Below are 18,146 nucleotides of genomic sequence, written 5' to 3' on the forward strand. Positions count from 1 at the left end.
CTAGCCAGGCTGTTGGCAAGTGCCTGTAATCCTAGCTACTTGGATGGCTGACGCAGGAGAATCGCTTGAGCTCAGGAGGCTGCAGTGAGCCAAGATCGCACCACTGAACTCCAGCCTGGGTGACAGAGCAAGACTCCATCTCAAAAAAAAAAAAAGCAGTGTTTTAATTAAAGTGTATTATATAACATATATGCAATAAACTATAGAGCTCAGTGAATTGTCACAAAGTGAACACTCCCAGGTAACCACAGCCCAGATCAAGAAATAGAACACCTCCTTCAGTCAGCATCACCACCCTACTCTCGAAGACACACCACTCTCTCTCCTGACTTCTAGCATTATTAATTAGTTTGCCACTTTCTGAATAAGTAAATGGAATATTTTGCAAGCATTCTTTGGTATTTGGCTGCTTTAACTCAGCATGATGTCCAAGAGTCATCTGTGTTGGTATGCAAAACTGTAGTTCACCTTTTGCATTGCTGTATAGTATTCCTTTGTGTGGATGTACCAAAATTGATTCATTCCTTCTGGATGGAAATTTGCATGTGGCCAGGTCCAGTTTGGGGCTATTATGAGTAATGCAGCTGTGAACATTCTTGCATGTATTTCTTGGTGTACATTCCCCTTGGCTGTCTGCGTGGAGGTGGCATTGCTGGCTCATAGGATCTGCTTATATTCTGCGTTGGTGGATACTGCCTCACAGTTTCCCAAAGGGTTAAACCAATTGACATTCCTGCCAGGCACGAATGAGGCTTCCATTTGTTCAGTTGCTATGGTCATTCTTTTTCATGTCAGCTGTTCTAGAAGTGGAGTTTGCATTTCTCTGATGGCTGGTGAGGTTGAACACCCTTTCCTATATTTCTTGGCATCTTTGTTTCCTCTTTTGTGAAGTGAACATTGAAGGCTCTGAACAAGAGAGAAAGCTTTGAGGACCAGACAGAGACCTGGAAGTGAGGCTATCACAGGAGCATGCCCTGCCCTCTCCTCTCCCTCCTCTCCCTCCTCTCCTTCCTCTCCCTCAAACAGATTCAGCCCATCCTTTCTCTGAACAAGCCCGCCAGTGAAGACTACCAGAGCCAGATTGGCAGCAGAGGGAGCGAGGCTATATTTGATAGGCAAGAGTGTAGTTTTCTAGCTTTTAAAGATGAAAACAGAAGGATGGATTTTCTTTTTCTTCTTCTTAGTCCAGCTGTGTTTACTTTGAATGTACAACTGTGACCTGCCTGGCATCTTGGTAGGAGACCCAGGGAATCACAGAGGCTCTGCAGGTTGTGGGGGCTCCTTTTTCCCTGTTCGCTTCCTCATTCTAGGGAGGCTTTTAGACGATGTTGACACAGCTTAGAACTTGGAAGAGAGGGATTAAATAATTTCTGCATTTTTGGAGGATGCCTTGGCCACTTTCTTCCCAGATTAAGAAAAAGAGAAGGCTCTGACATTGTCTGGAGCAATCCCTCCGGTGCTTTTACACGAGGTTACAAGAGAGCGTGCATATTTGATGTAGAAGTGAAGACTAGTCCTGGATCCTCAATGTTTATGTATTTAGTGTGCAGATAGAGTGTGTCTTTATTGGAAGAGTACAACTCAGGATGCTTCTGTGAAGCCAAGGCGGCCCTCCTCACTCTTCCACGTCACCTGCCAGGCCCTCAAAGCATTTGGGTTTGCAACTCGGGGTGGGACAGATGCAGAGATTGTGAGCTATTTTTAATGGCCATTTGCAGGGGACATCATTTCTTCCCCTCGTGAGAGCTGTGTCTGGACTTGAAGGCCCACAATACACTCTGACCTGACCAAATTGCTTTTAATTCTCAAATGCGCCCTTTTCTCCTTCCCTCTATGGCCACCAAGTGTTAGCATGGAAAATGAATTCCTCCCTTCTCACCCCTTTTCCCACTTTTGCTAGCGAATTCCACCTTTAGGACTCAGTCTAGGTCTCACTGATCCAGAATCCTGTCCCAAGCACAGATTTTAGGATCCCATGATCCCCTGTACTGACCCCCTTCCTTGAGACCCCGGGAGGTGGAGGTTGCAGTGAGCCAAGATCGTGCCACTGAACTCCAGTCTGGGTGACAGAGCGAGACTCCATCTCAAATACCTCTGTACACTATTGCAATTGCCTGTTTGTGTGTCTGTGTCTCCTCATAGACTGTGAGCTCTGTGTCTGTGAGGGTAGGGCCAGGTCAGCCTTGTCCCCCACTAGGTTCCCGCTCCTAGCCCAGAAGCTGGCATGAAGCAGGCCTTATTCAGTAGGTGTTGCATGTGTGTGTGAGTGGCCTGCTCTAAACATACCTCTGGCCCCTCGGGGTGGTTGGACCTTCCCTCTTCTCCATTGCTGGGCTGTTCAGAATCAAAGTGAACTCCAACCTGGAGGAAGACTGGGAATTTATGCAGGAACTATTCTGGTCCTCAGTAGCAGACATGAGAAATTCCTTCACCAGCTGCAGTTTTGCTGCCCTGCACAATCAGGTGGTGTTGAATGGCTGAATTGAATTCTTCTCGCTTCTTACAAGAGTAACTGCCATCCCACACTGGGGAGGTAACAGTCATGACACAGCAGCCAGAGCTGGCTTGGAAATTCTGAGATTGACTCCTGCGGCCCAGGGCCAGTAACTACCAACCTGGTGTCAGACAAGCAATCAATCGCAAAGGAAACCTTGGGCAAGTATCCCAGCAGAGTCCCCATAAACGAGCAGTTTAAGATTGGATAAGAGATTCCTGTGATCAGAGAAGCTGGGGAACAAAGGAAACCAGTTGTTCTCCTTATTCTTAGGCAATATGCCTGCAACCTGCTTTCAAACGGTTCAGCCAAAAAAAAAAAAAAAAAATTATGTGTGTCTGTCCATCCTTGTAGAGACAACAAGCAAGAAAGCTTGCATAAAAGTAGCAAAATATTATCAATTGGTGATTCAAGAAGTAGGTGTTCATGGCCGGGCGCGGTGGCTCATGCCTGTAATTCCAGCACTTCGGGAGGCCAAGTTGGGAGGATCACTTGAGGTCAGGAGTTTGAGACCAGCTTGCCCAACATGGAGAAACCCCATCTCTACAAAAATACAAAATGTAGCCCTGCCTGCAGTGCAGTGGTGTGATCTCTGCTTGCTGCAACGTCTGCCTCCTGGGCTCAAGTCATCCTCCCACCTCAGCCTCCTAAGTAGCTGGGACTACAGGCACACATCACCACATCCGGCTAATTTTTATATTTTATTAGAGACAGGGTCTCACCATGTTGCCTAGGCTGGTCTCGAACTCCTGAGCTCAAGTGATCTACCTGCCTTGGCCTCCCAAAGTGCTGGGATCACAGGCATGAGCCACTGTGCCTGGCCATCTCGTGCTGTTTGTTCCTCATTTGTACACAGGCCCTACTGTGTTTCTCATAAATATTGTCTCTTTTGAATTGTGTGTATCTGAAACAGTATCCTTCCTACTTGTTTCCTCAAGACAGTGATGAATGTTCTTTCAATGGGGCGAGAAAAGCACAACAAATCACATTCTAGCAGATAAGCTAAACTGGATGTGGTTTATTAAAGACATCCCTAAGCCACAGAACTGGATTAGCTGTGTGCACATGTGGCCGCGTGTACACAACCACACCCGAGGCACAGGCGTGGCTCTTGATTTATGAGATATCCACGCACTCAGGACGGTGACCCAGATTGCAGGTCCGTGCCAGGTGAGAAGCAGCGAGCGTCGCCGCCGCACCGTCCCTCTTCCTGACACTGAGTGCTGTGTTGGCTCCAGAGCTCTCCCTTTAGCCTGTGGGTTCAGATGCTGAACTGGGCTCCCCAGACAGAGTGCTGCTTGTTCACACCTAGTTATGCTCGGCCACATACAAGTCCCCGTCTGGTAGTTGGAATGAAAGCAGCTGTAAGAGGATCCCGTGGAAAAGGTGTGTGAGCTCATGTGGGTGTGGAAGGAAAGAACTGGCTCTGTAGGCAGAGCTGGTGGTTTCGTTGTGAACTCTAGGGTTTGCAGCAGGCTGGCCCTAGACAAACAGAAGAAAGGAAGAAAACCACTGAAGTGTTCGCAGTAGGGACCAACTAAATACATTCTGTTCCATCATACAGTGGGATACTATGCAGCCACGACAACAAAGCAACAGAGCTGTACGCGTAGTGCCCCCTTACCCGGTGTCTCTTTTTTTTTGAGATGGAGTCCTGCTCTGTCACCAGGCTGGAGTGCAGTAGTGTGCCAGTAGCTGGGACTACAGGCGCGTGCCACCACGCCCAGCTGATTTTTGTATTTTTAGTAGAGACGGGGTCTCACCATGTTGGCCAGGATGGTCTCCATCTCTTGACCTCATGATCCACCCGCCTCAGCCCCCCAAAGTGCTGGGATTACAGGCATGAGCCACTGTGCCCAGCTTTTTTTTTTTTTTTTGGAGACAGAGTCTCACTCTGTCACCCAGGCTGGAGTGCAGTGGCTCCATCTCGGCTCACTGCAACTTCTGCCTCCCGGATTCAGGCGATTCTCCTGCCTTAGCCTCCCAAGTAGCCGGGACTACAGGCGTGTACCACCACGCCCAGCTAATTTTTTGTATTTTCAGTAGAGACTGGGTTTCATCATGTTGGGCAGGCTGGTCTCAAACTCCTGACCTCGAGTCATCCACCTGCCTCAGCCTCTCAAAATGCTCAGATTCTAGGTGTTAGCCACAGTGCCCAGCCCCAGTTTCATTTTCTGCAGTTTCAGTTACCCCACAGTCAACCTGGTCCAAAAATATTAAGTGGAAAATCTCAGAAATAATTCATAAGTTTTAATTTGCACACTGTACTGAATAGGGTGATAAAATTTCACTTCGTCCCACCTGGGATATCCATCATCCCTTTGTCCAGCTTATCCACACTGATGTGACACTACCTACCCATTACTATATAGGAAAAAGCATAATGTATATAGGATTCAATACTGTCTGTGGTTTCAGGCACCCACTGAGGGTCTTGGAACGTATCCCTCAAGGATAAGGGGGGACTATTGTATGCTGATATAGAAATAGCACGAAGATTTATTTTATTTTGTTTATTTTGAGACAGGATCTTGCTGTGTTGCTCATACTAGAGTGCAGTCATGTGGTCATAGCTCATTGCAGCCACCTACTCCTGGGCTCAAGCAGTCCTCCCACCTCAGCCTCCCAAGTATCTGGGACTACAGGCGTGAGCTACCAAACACAGCTAATTTTTTTTGGAGAGATGGGGTTTTGCTATGTTGCTCAGGCTGGTCTCAAACTCCTGGACTCAAGTGATCCTTCTGCCTCAGCCTCCCAGAGTGCTGGGATTATAGGTGTGAGCCACCGATCCCAGCCCCAAGATTTATCATTAAGTTAAAAAAACAAAGTGTAAAGCAGCACAGAGTGTGGTGTCTCTTTCATCACCCAGATTATGCTCTGTGTGAAGGTCAGTTGAGAGGAAGGAGCAGGTAGGGAAGGAGGGAGAGAGGAGGAAGGGAGGAGGAACTCAGACTCAGGCTGTCCTTGGTTGGGCCTGTCTTACTCTAGGCAGTGGTTGTCACAGGATGAGACCAAGCAAACAGTGGAGGAGCTTTTGGCAAGAGACATTATCAAAGGGATTTACACTTCTAGAGTAGTTGAAATAGAAAATCTCTGCAGTCCTTCCAAAGCCAGCTTTGAGGAGAGGGTGGCAGGGCAGGCAGCTGGATGCGGTAGCTAAGATTGTGAGCTCTGGAATCAGACTTCCTGGTTTAGGATCCCAGCTAGGACCACCTCTGAGCCTCATCTCCCTAAAAGGGGGATATTAATATCATCTCTTGTCTGGGCTGGTTGCTCACACCTGTAATCCCAGCACTTTGGGAGGCCGAGGCAGGCGGATCACTTGAGGTCAGGAGTTCGAGACCAGCTTGGCCAGCATGGTGAAACCCCGTCTCTATTAAAAATAAAAAAAAAATTTAAAAAATAGCCAGGCGTGCTGGCAGGTGCCTGTAATTCTAGCTACTCAAGAGGCTGAGGCAGGAGGACTGCTTGAGCCTTGAGGCGGAGTTTGCAGTGAGCCAAGATCGTGCCACTGCACTCCAGCCTGGGTGACAGAGAGAGACTCCGTCTCAAAAAAAAAAAAAAAAAAAGAAAGAAAAATCATCTCTTCACATACTGGTTGTGGAGGACTCTGCAATAAGGCAGTTAAAGCCCTAGCCCAGTGCCTGGCAGCTGCTGTGATGATCACTATGATTATTAATGTCACCCCCGCTCCCCACCACACACACATGGGCTGGAGGGGTGACTTCCACACCACTGGCTTAGACTGTCCTGCAGGCTGGGTGTTTTCTTTGTGATTCCCAAGGCCCCAAGCCCAGTGGGAAATTTCCGCCACTTCCATGTGCCCTGCCACGACTTCCTGCCATCTGCTGACACTGTGTGACATGACACGCGGCTGCCTCTCCCTGGCCAGCATGGCCGCGGGGCTTGGGTCTGTCTCACTGTTCTTGTTTGTTCAACAGTGGACTCCAACGACAGCCTCTATGGGGGAGACTCCAAGTTCCTGGCAGAGAACAACAAGCTGTGTGAGACGGTGATGGCTGAGATCCTAGAGCATCTGAAAACCCTGGCCAAGGACGAGGTGGGTGCCCTCGACTGTCCTCCACCCGCCTCTTGCTCTGAAAGAACAAGTTTCCAGGGTGGTTCAACATTGGTTCATTCTAGAAAGGAAACTATGTCATGTGAGTAATGTGTTTATGTGCAAACCACTTCTCCATTGCTTTGGGGCCTTCGCTCCTGCTGTTTTCTCTGCCTGGACCGCGCCTCCCCCAGGGCTTCCCCTGGCTGTTCCTTCTCGTCATTCAAATCTCAGCTCAAAGGACCTCATCAGAGAGGCCTTCCCGGACCCTGTCTCAAGGAGCCACCACCACCTGCATGCCTCTTCCTGATTGTCCTGTAGCGTCTGTTCAGTCCCCGTCTGAAATGTTCTGTGTTTGTCTGTCCATCCCCCAGCTCCCTGACTAGAATGTAAGCTCCATGGGAGCAGGGACCTGGTGAGTCTTTTTTTTTTTTTTTTTTTTTGAGACAGTTTCACACTATTGCCTGGGCTGGAGTGCAATGGCATAATCTCAGCTCACTGCAACCTCTGCCTCCTGGGTTCAGGCGATTCTCCTGCCTCAGCCTCCCGAGTAGCTGGGATTACAGGTGCCCGCCACCACACCTGCCTTATTTTTTGTATTTTTTTAGTAGAGATAGGATTTCACTATGTTGGCCAGGCTGGTCTTGAACTCCTGACCCTGTGATCCGCCTACCTTGGCCTCCCAAAGTGCTGGGATTTTAGGCGTGAGCCACTGCACCCAGCCCGGACCTGGTGAGTCTTGAAGACCTGCCTGTGTCTGAATGACAAGACAGGGACTCTGGGACCCCCGGTAACTCTCTGCACCACCCCACGTCTCATGCAGAGCCCGGCCTGTGGCAGATGCTCCATCAGTTCATGGTGAATCAGTGATAGCGTGGGATTGCTATACCTGGGCTCTTTCAGTGCCCACAGCAGCCCTGTGAGACGTAGGTGCTGTGTTTATTTCCATTGAATGGGAAGGGAAACTGAGGCTCAGAGAGGGTTATTCAGAGCCCTTGGTATTTCCTCTCACTGTGATAAAACAGCAGAGATTCTAACCCGGATTCCCAAACCTGAACTCTGCACTGCTGCATTGCCCTCCTCAACCAAGGCCTTTCCACTTTACTTTTTTATTTTTTTGAGACGGAGTTTCGCTCTTGTTGCCCAGGCTGGAGTACAGTGGCGCGATCTCAGCTCACTGCAACCTCCGCCTCCCAGGTTCAAGTGATTCTCCTGCCTCAGCCTCCCGAGTAGCTGGGATTCAGGCGCCAGCCACCACACATGGCTAATTTTTGTATTTTTAGTTGAGATGGGGTTTCACCATGTTGGCCAGGCTGGTCTCAAACTCCTGAGCTCAAGTGATCCACCCACCTTGGCCTCCCAAAGTGCTGGGATTACAGGCGTGAGCCACTGTGCCTGGCCCACTTCACTTTTAAGAAGTGGTGTGTGGTCATTAATAATAGTAGGCTCTGTTTTTCCAGCCTTCATTGTACATTAAGTGTAGTAGAAAGAATTTTGCATGGATTATTTCACTTAATTCTCACAGCAGTCCTTTATGCTGAACAGATGAGGCAACCAAATCCTAAAGCAGCAGCTATGGAGTATGGTCAAGGCAATTTTCTAGAAGCCCTGCTCTTATCCACAAGCTCAATTCTTTTTATCAGATGTTGTGTCTTTTGTATTTTCAGAAGTTTGTTTTTCATATTCTCCATATAGATAGTTGATTGACTGATTTCAATGTAATTTCCATTCTAGTACAACTCAATTAACTACCTGCCTCTCTTCCCAAGTTATGCTGACCATGGCTTCCATTTTCGCAGCTTTGGCCGAAATGTGTGAGTGACACATGGGTCCCAGAGACCCTGTCTCAGACGTGGCTGAGTCGGTTAGTTGTGTAGACATAGGTGTGTCTCTGTCACTGCGGTTAAGGCTGATTGCTGTAGTGCAGTCAAGATAGAGGCGTAGGGGGAGGTTGGCAGCACTTTGAGGGTCAGAGCCAGTGCCTGGCTTCTGTCTGCGTCCTTCCCTGACTTTCTGCCTCCAAGCACTTCTCCTAGATCTTGCCCTTTATCCACTATGAGCTGTTTGCTCGAAGCTCTGAGCATCTCCATTATTGTATTCCTAGCAAAAGATGTTGCCTGATAACTCATTCCTGATATCCTTCTGGCAGGAGGGGGCCTCTGTTCTCGCTCTTCTCCTCAGTTTCCTTCCCCAAATGTCAGATGATTTTTGGCCCCCTGGGTTCTCAGTGCCTTTCCCATGCTCCCCTCCTTCCAAGGCAGTTGACCACTTCCCTCCTCCAGCTCCTTCATTCCCAACCCACTGGGTCTTCCTGGAGTCCTTCTTGTTCTTCCTGGGTTTTGCTCCCATACCTCTCGCCTCACATCCTTTCATAGCATCCAGACCCTTTCAGGACAAAATAAGATCAAACTGGATTGTAGTAGTTCTTTGTCATTTCCAAGACTGTATAAAACACCACCCATCCTCATGTTCCTTCTGCACCCACCAAAAATACCACATTATTTAGCTGTAGATACTCACATGCAGTATATCCCATTCTTTTTTTGTTTTGTTTCGTTTTGTTTTGAGACAGTCTCGCTGTGTCGCCCAGGCTAGAGTGCAGTGGTGCAAACTCAGGTCACTGCAACCTCCGCCTCCCAGGTTCAAGTGATTCTCCTGCCTCAGCCTCCTGAGAGCTAGGACTATAAGCACATCCCACCACACCAGGCTAATTTTGTGTTTTTAGTAGAGACGGGGTTTCACCATATTGGCCAGGCTGGTCTCGAATTCCTGAGCTCAAGTGATCCGCCCGCCTCGGCCTCCCAAAGTGCTGGGATTACAGGCATGAGCTACTGTGCCCGGCCAATATATACCCATTCTGTCCAGGGTGTTCAAGCATGTGTTTGAGAGAGTAGGATTTTTTCTCGCCTCCAAGTTCAGGGGCACTGCTGGAAGGGCTGGCCTTAGGGTTAGTAGTTGAAAGGGCAGAGACCTACATGCCCAACAGTTGCAGAAATGCTGCAGCCCTGGGGGCCCGTAGCACCTCACAGCACCTTCTCTAGGGAGGGAGGGTGACTGTGTCCTACTGACCTTGGGGACCCCGAGCTGCAGTACCAGAACTCTGAGCAAGTTAGTGCCTGGAGGGCTCTTGGTTGTTTGTGGAAAGAGTGGCATTGGAACCCCAGTTTCTTCTTCAGGAAAACTGGTTTATCAAACCCGTGAGTATCAGACGAGGCAACTCTCCTAGAATGATTGATACCAGAGGCTGGGAAGGGTATGTGGATGTGTGTGTTGGGGATTGGGGGAGGCAGGGGAGGGCAATGAAGAGAGGTTGGTTAATGGGTACAAAGATAGATACAGTTAGAAGGAATAGGCCAGGCACAATGCCTCAGACCTGTAATCCCAACATTTTGGGAGGCCCAGGTGGGAGGATTAGTTGAGCCTAGGAGTTTGAGATCAGCTTGGGTAACATAGTAAGATCCTGTCTCTATTAAAAAAAAAATTAAAAATTAGGCCAGGTACGGTGACTCACGCCTGTAATCCCAGCACTTTGGGAGGCTGAGGTGGGCGGATCACTTGAGGCCAGGAGTTCGAGACCAGCCTGGCCAACATGGGAAAATCCCACCTCTACAAAAAATACAGAAAAAACTAGCTGGGCATGGTGGTGTGCACTTGTAGTCCCAGCTACTTGGGAGGCTGAGGCAGGAGAATCACTTAAACCCGGGAGGCAGAGGTTGCCGTGAGCCCAGATCACACCACTGCACTCCAGCCTGGGCAACAGAGCGAGACTCTATCTCAAAAAAAATTTTTAAATTAGCTGGGCGTGGTGGTGTGTGCCTGTAGTCCCAGCTACTGGAGAGGCTGAGGTGGGAGTTGAAGGTGCAGTGAGCTGTGATCATGCCACTGCACTCCAGCCTAGGCAACAGAGCAAGACCCTGTCTCCAAAAAAATAAAAAAGAAAAAAGAAAAAAAAGGAGGAATAAAAGGGAGTAAGCTCTAATGTTCAATAGCAGAGCAGAGCAACTATAGTTAACAACAATGTATTATACATTTCAAAATAGCTGTAAGAGAAGACCTGAAATGTTCGGTACACATAGAAATGATAAATGCTCAGGTGACAGACACCCCAAATACCCTGGCACGATCACTGTATATTCTAGGCATGTAACAAAATACCACATGTACCTCATAAATACACACAAATATTATGTATCAATAATTTTTAAATGTTGCATATCTGAGGCTCATGAATCAAGATGAGAAAATAAAACCCTAAATACACATTGTTTTAAAAGACCTTTTACAAACATGCAAACACTCAGCAAGGGTTCATACCTCTTCCCTTGTCTGTGTAGATGGTTTCCAGGAGAGAGCCGTTTCAGCCTACAGGAATAATGGAAGCCCATCACCTTTAGCTTGTACTAATTAGATCCCCCCATGGAAAGCTTGTCTTAGCTTTTTCCCCTGATTTCTTTTTTTTTTTTTTTTTTTCCAGAGGCAGGGTCTTACTCTGTCATCCAGGCTGGAGTACAGTGGCACTATCTTAGCTCACTGCAGCTTCAACCTCCTGGGCTCACGTGATCCTCCCATGTCAGCCTCCCAAGTAGCTGGGACTACAGGCGTGTACCACCACACCCAGCTAAGTTCTTATTTCCTACACAGCCGAGGTCTCTCTGTGTTGCCCAGGCTAGTCCTAAAATACTGAGCTTGGCCGGGCACGGTGGCTCATGCCTGTAATCCCAACACTTTGGGAGGCTGAGGCAGGCAGATCACTTGAGGTCAGAAGTTTGAGACCAACCTGGCCAACATGGTGAAACCCCACCTCTACTAAAAATACAAAAATTAGCTGGGCGTGGTGGCACGTGCCTGTAATCCCAGCTACTCGGGAGGCTGAGGCAGGAGAATTGCTTGAACCCGGGAGGGGGAGGTTGCAGTGAGCTGAGATCACACCACTGCACTCTAGCCTGGGTGACAGAACGAGACTCCGTTTCAGAAAAAAAAAAAGAGCTCAAGTGATCCGCCCACCTTGGCCTTGGGCTCCCAAAGTGCTGCGGATTCCAGGCGTGAGCCACTATGCCCAGCCTTCCCCTGATTTCTTGAAACCATTGGCTCTGGCTCCACCTTCTAGTCCAGGGACCTCTTAGAACAATGATGTATGTTTGACAAGTCACACCCACAGAAAACTTGACATGTGGTTCAAAATTACGTTTCTTCATGCCGAGGCAATAGGCTGGGTTTAATCAGAGGTGGTCACTGACAGCATAAATGATCATAGCCCAGAAGTCCCAAGCTTGCAATAAAAACAAAGCCCAGAACCATATAATTTGGAGCTATTTATGTTTAACATTTATGTCTCTTTCTCTGGTGGAGAGAGGGGTTGATGGTGATAGTGATTCTGAAAGAATAGCAAAGATGGAATGTTTCTGAAGACCATTTCACGTCGCATCAATACCAGCGATGTTCACTGAAAATGTCTGTCCATATATGCACATTTATTAGAAAAACAACGGTCAGGCATGGTGGCTCATGCCTGTAATCCCAACACTTTGGGAGGCCGGGGAAGGAGGATTGCTTTATTCCAGGAGTTTGAGACCAGCCTGGGGAACGTAGTAAAATCCCATCTCTAAAAAAAATTTAAAAGTTAGCCAGGCATGGTGGTGTGCACCCTGAGTAGTTGGGACTACTCAGGAGGCTGAGGTGGGAGGACTGCTTGAGTCCAGGAGTTTGAGGCTGCAGTGAGCTGTGATTGCACCACTACACTCCAACCCTGGCAGCAGAGCAAGACCCTGTCTCTAAAATAAATAAATAAACAAAAACATGGTCATATGGGTGGACCAAGCTATAACTGAACATGTTATACTCTTTTTTTTTTTTTTTTTTTTGAGACAGAGTCTTGCTCTGTTGCCCAGACTGGAGTGTAGTGGCACAATCTCAGCTGACTGCAACCTCCACCACCTCCCAGATTTAAGTGATTCTCCTGCCTCAGCCTTCCGAGTAGCTGGGACTACAGGCGCGTGCCACCACACCTGGCTAATTTTTTGTATTTCTAGTAGAGACGGGGTTTCACTGTTAGCCGGGATGGTCCCGATCTCCTGACCTCATGATCCGCCCGCCTCAGCTTCCCAAAGTGCTGGGGTTACAGGCGTGAGCCACCGTGCCCAGCCATCCTTCGTTTTAATGGTGCAATTTGAAGTTCAGCTCAACAGCCATATTGGAGTGCTCTGAAGTCTGGTACCCCAAGAGCATGAGACTTGGTATCCAGGCCCATCACAGACCAGGAAGGGCCTGGTGGATTTCTCCCCACTGAGTGGGGTGGGCAGCTTCCTGCTGTTGGAAAACCCTGATGCCTGTGCTGTTCTGAGAATCATCTCTCAGCTCTGGTAGCAACCCTGCTTCCAAAATCATCCTCTAAGGCCATGTGAAGGTGCCAGCCTCATTTTAATCACAAGCTGTATTTTATGAAGTTGTTTGTTTGGGTGTGGTGGAGCTGGGAACCATGCCAAACCCCGAGAGCTTCCTGGAAATGACAATTCTCATAGGAAAAGCAGCTCTTTTCTATTTAAAACCTCTGTGGCGAGAGGAGGGGATCAGGCCCTGATTTGGTTCCCAAGCTACGTGTTTGTATTTTTCATGGTGTTTGAATATATCAGCTGGCATGTGTCTCATCCCTCAGACACGTCTCCAATGATTTCACTTTTAATGGGCTTTGGCATTTAAAACACATGCGAATTGAGCTTTTTGCTAATTGAGAAGATATGGAATGGAGAAATAGCCAATTAGGTATTGTGCTGCTTGTCTGACTTTTAAAACAGTTTCTCCCACTTCAGTGAAAGGTAGTCAAAGGGCCTCTCTCCGAGGAGACTTTTAGTTGGCTTTGAAACAGTTTTATTTTAGCTTGGTCTTCCAGATCCAAGCAGAAAGCGGGGCTCCCGTTCTCCCAGGTGTCAGACGAGGACCAGGTTAAAAGGAGAGCACAATGGACTCAGGTTCCCACTTGGGGCATAAACTGCATTGTCTGTTAGAACAAAGGAAGCCAGAGCAGGTGGTCGCCAGCCAGTTTGCGAGTCCGTGCCCAGTAAGTGCCAGCCCACGTGCCCCATGCCAAAGCGCTTTTCTCTCGGTGCCCGTGGGCCTGGGCGCCCACAGCACAACCTGCTCCCTGATGATTGGGCTCTTCGCCGTCGGCTCTGCTGCTTCTGTGACTGTCGCTGCTCTAGGCTGTTGCCAAGGCAGGCTCAATTTTGCCCGGAGCGGGGAGGGGAGGTGCCGAAGATTCTTAATTGCCACTCAGCCACCTTGCCCAACTGCATTTGAAGCTGTTCCTTGACTTTTTCTTTAAGACAGAGTCTTGCTCTGATGCCCAGGCTTGAGTGCAGCGGTGAGATCATAGCTCACCGCAGCCTCAAACTCTTGCCCTCAAGTGATCCTCCAGCCTCAGCCTCCTGAGTAGCTGGGACAATAGGTGTGTGCTACCATGCTCAGCTAATTTTTTTCTTCTTTTCACTAAAATACTTTAAATTCTCACTTGGGAAAGGACAGTAAGAAGGGGTAAATCAGTTGGCATAGCAGCTAGCAGGCGCCATGTGAATTATCTGTGGAACGCTGGATGGACGGACAGTTGATAAGTTGGTTTTAGCCACCAAGAGTAGTTGAGAAAAGCAGGAAGAAATGTGTTTTGGTGTAAGCCCAATCAAGCCATTCTTACTCCCTGCATAAAACTGCATAGCCGAAGTTGGCTCACAGCACTGGCAAGTCTCTCAGCCCTTCTGACTGCGATTCCTGATAAGATGCAACCCTGAGTGTGTGGCCTGGAGAGGGCTGTGAGTACGAGCACAGGCTCTGGAGTCAGAGAGCTGGAGCTCAGACTCCCGTCTGCATTGTTAGGACCCATCTGTGGTCCTTGGGCAAGTTCCTAACCTTTCAGAGCCTCAGGTGCCTCATCTGCAAAATGGGAGCGTATTCATTTCCTATTGCCACCATAACCAGTTGCCACAAACTTGGCATCTTAAAGCAGTACCCATTTTTGATCTCACTGTTTGGTAGGTTAGAAGTCAGTGCTGGCTGGGGCCGGTGTCTCTGTTCTGGGTTTCACAAGGCCAGAATCAAGGTCTTGCTGGCTGGGCTCTTGTCAGGAGGCACTGGAAAGAATCTACTTCCTTGTTCCTTCAGGGTATTTGCAGATTGCATTTCCATGTGATGATGGACTGAGATCCTGTGTCTGTTGGCCGGGCGTTCTTCTCAGCTTCTAGAAGCTGCCTGTGTTTCCCAGCTCATGGCCAGCACTGGGTGGGCCAGGTTCTCCTCATGCCTTGAATCTCTGGCCTCCCTTCTTGCTCCTCTTTCCTGTTTTTCTCTTCCACTGCTTGTCTCTGATTCTGGTCGGAGAAACGCTTCTGCTTTTAAGGGCTCCAGTGATTTGAAGGCCCACTCAGGTCATCTAAGATACACTCCCTACCTTAATTCCATCTGCAGTCTCTCCACAGCAGCACCGGGATTCATGTTTGAATAACAGGGGAAGGAATGTTGGGAGACACCTCTAGAATTCTGTCTATCATGGGCGGTTAGGAATGTACCTGCCACAGAGTTGTCATGAAGGTTAAATCAGGCAAGTTGTATAAAGCACAGAGCAGAATCCCTGGCACACTCTTAAGGGCTCTTACATGCACTCACTGTCAGGGAGCAGACACGAGACTCTTGGCAGCACTGATGTTGTGCAGATGTGGGATCTGCCCTGGCCCCATGGGCTTCCTGAACAGCAGGTACCCACCTGTTGATGTGGCTTTTCCAGGGGCCTTCGTTTACCTTGGGGAAGTTGTATCCTCTCTCCTGGGCCTGGTGTTGCATTCTGGAGATTTATTTTCCCTTTTGTCTTTATCATTCAAAGCTGGAGTTCAGGTTTGGTCTGCCATGACACTGTGGTTAGACTTTTTTTGGCAAGATACTCTCACATCAGATTATTGAGCAAGAAAGGAAAGATCTGATGTCAGCGTGTAAAGGCCGGATATGGGCACCAACGATTGGGGAGCTCAGTTCAGAAGGAGATGTGTTTTGGTCTTTATTACTGGCAGCCCAGGGGCAGGAATACTGACTGCAGCTTTGGGTAGTTTGAGGACACATCTGAAAGAGGCGAGCTGAAGCCTTTCAGTTTTCAGCTGTACTTGCGTTAAAGCAAGGCTTGTCCCTGCTGGCGTACCCTTCATTCCTCGACCTCACTGACTGGTGAGTTTCTTCCATTTCATGAGTAATGACCACCTGTGGGCACAGAGCTTCGTCATCTTACTGAATCCCCACCCTCTGCAGTCGTGACCTTACTGTCATTTACAGATGAAGAAGCTGGGACTTTGGGAGGTTCAGCAGCTTGCCCTACAACAAATACGTGGCAGAGCTGGCACTGGAACTCAGGCATGACCTACCCCAGAGTCAACACTGTCCACAGCATCTCTGCAGGGCACGGCGTGAGCCCCAGTGCAAGGCAGTAACCTCCCTTTTCTGTTTCAGGCCCTGAAGCGCCAGAGCTCGTTGGGCCTTTCCTTCTTTAACAGCATCTTGGCCCATGGGGACCTACGCAACAACAAGCTCAACCAGCTCTCCGTCAACCTGTGGCACCTGGCACAGAGGCACGGCTGTGCAGACACCAGGACCATGGTGAGGCGTTCGGAGGGCCCCGTGGTATAAGCCCACTGGCCAGTGCACAACCACCCTCAACACAGCATCGTGGTCTGGACATCAGACAGACAACCCCATACTCCCCTTTTAGAAAAGCACTTGGTCCATTTCTACTGGATCACTTCCTAGCAGTAAAAAGCAGAGCTGGCCAGGTGTGGCAGCTCATGCCTATAATCCCAGCAGTTTGGGAGGCTCAGACAGGAGGATCACTTGAGGCCAAGGGTTTGACACCAGCCTGGGCAACATAGTGAGACCAGGTCTCTACAAAAAATAAAAAATTAGCCGGGCATGGTGGTGCACATGTGTAGTCCCAGCTACTCGGGAGGCTGAAGAGGGAGGATGGCTTGAGCCCAGGAGTTCGAGGCTGCAGTGAGCTATGATCACACCACTGTACTCCAGCAAGCAAGACCTTGTTGGAGTACAGACAGAGCAAGACCTTGTTTCCAAAACAAAAAACAAAAGCATAGCCTTAAAAGTCTATTCCCTCTGAATAAAAACCATACATATAAAACATCAGTCATTTCTGGTCACATCCAAATCTGATTTTTAGGGCAAGCTGCAATCCAAGAAGTTAAAGACTTTGATTTCTTCCCTCCCCTCATCCCTCAAAAAACCCACTATTCTCTGCTAAGAAATCTAAGCCCACATAATGGCTGATTCATTAGAGCCTTGGGCTCCAAGGATAATGAACCAGAAAGGAGATGGATCTTTCTTTTTCCTCGTAGGTGAAAACGCTAGAATACATCAAGAAACAAAGCAAACAACCAGACATGACTCATCTGACAGAGCTGGCCCTCAGACTCCCTCTGCAAACAAGGACCTGACCCCCGGGACCATCCCCCAGGCTCTGGGACTCTGGCGCCAAATCCAGAAAGATCTGCTCTGCTGCCCTGAACTCTTACTGCAATTTAGGTTTCTCATTTTTCTTTTCCTTTTACATATGTATAAATTGGTTTAAGCTTTGGCCTCTATCCAGGTTATTCTGACAGTGAAGAAATGGGAGTTGTCAGAGCATTAAAATGCAATCTTCATTAAGAAGCAGTCTCTGTGTTGTCTTTGCACAAGTGGCCTTCAGTCTACTCAGCCCGATCCGACGGGCCTTTTTAGCAAGAGAGAAACAAGAATGCGAGTAACATCTTTCTTCTCTGGAAGGTGTTTGTGTTTTCATAGTTTAGAAATAAGGACTTTAAAAAGTGGACTGCTTTTCAAAGTGCCACTGTTCCAGACCCATTCCATTCCAGACTTTGTACCTTAAAGTTAGAGCACACCCAAAGTCTGGAACTGTGTTACCTGAACCCCTATGGAGGATTTATAAAAGGCAGAAATAGTACTCCATTAACTCTTTTTCCTATCAAAAGCAGCTCTTGATTGGACTTAGAATCTGTGTTGGTGGATCAAAGGAGAAAGCGAGGTCAAATTTGAGATTCTCTGTGGCTTCAGTATACAGTAACTGAATAAATGTCCTGAAGGAGCATTTATGTTCATGACTGTTCATTTAATTACTTCTGACTGTCTTCCTCCAGAAGAGAGAGAACGTGTCTAAATATATTAGCCTGGTTTGTTTTGCAGCCACAATTCTAAACAGCATGTGATTCTGTCTGCTTTTCTTCCAACAGTTTGGTGGAACCTGATTCTTCTATTACGGCTTGGTGAGCTTGCACCGACATTTCATTTTGAATCACTAAAAGCATTCATACTGATTGGTGATTCATCATCTCAGCCCCACTGCCATTGTGAAAATGTATCCACATTGTGGATTAAAAGTGCCCCAAACTATTGTGCTTCTAGAAGATCCACACTGGAACTGGACATAGATTACATTTCATCTTTACTCCGAGAAATACAAGACTACAGTTGAACACTCAGTTAACCTCAGACAGTAAAAGGGGCTACAAAATTTTTTTAAATCAACTTATTGGCTGGGCACGGTGATTCACGCCTGTAATCCCA

The 18,146-nt window shown here is 48.2% G+C and overlaps 1 protein-coding gene across 4 annotated transcripts in view; it reads left to right on the forward strand.

Moving 5' to 3' along the window:
• The window catches only part of VPS35L (VPS35 endosomal protein sorting factor like), a 145,062-nt gene extending 127,831 nt beyond the window's left edge, over positions 1-17,231 (forward strand). For all 4 annotated transcript variants that reach the window (XM_054454196.2, XM_063655225.1, XM_063655226.1 and 1 more), the window contains 3 exons: positions 6,436-6,554; positions 16,029-16,175; positions 16,922-17,231. In XM_054454196.2, coding sequence (XP_054310171.1) covers positions 6,436-6,554; positions 16,029-16,175; positions 16,922-17,020 — 365 coding nt within the window. In that variant the 3' untranslated portion in view covers positions 17,021-17,231. The remainder of the gene's footprint in view (positions 1-6,435; positions 6,555-16,028; positions 16,176-16,921) is intronic.
• Positions 17,232-18,146: the final 915 nt, after the last annotated feature.

The sequence above is a fragment of the Pongo pygmaeus genome, chromosome 18, assembly GCF_028885625.2.
Source record: "Pongo pygmaeus isolate AG05252 chromosome 18, NHGRI_mPonPyg2-v2.0_pri, whole genome shotgun sequence".
NCBI lineage: Eukaryota > Metazoa > Chordata > Mammalia > Primates > Hominidae > Pongo > Pongo pygmaeus.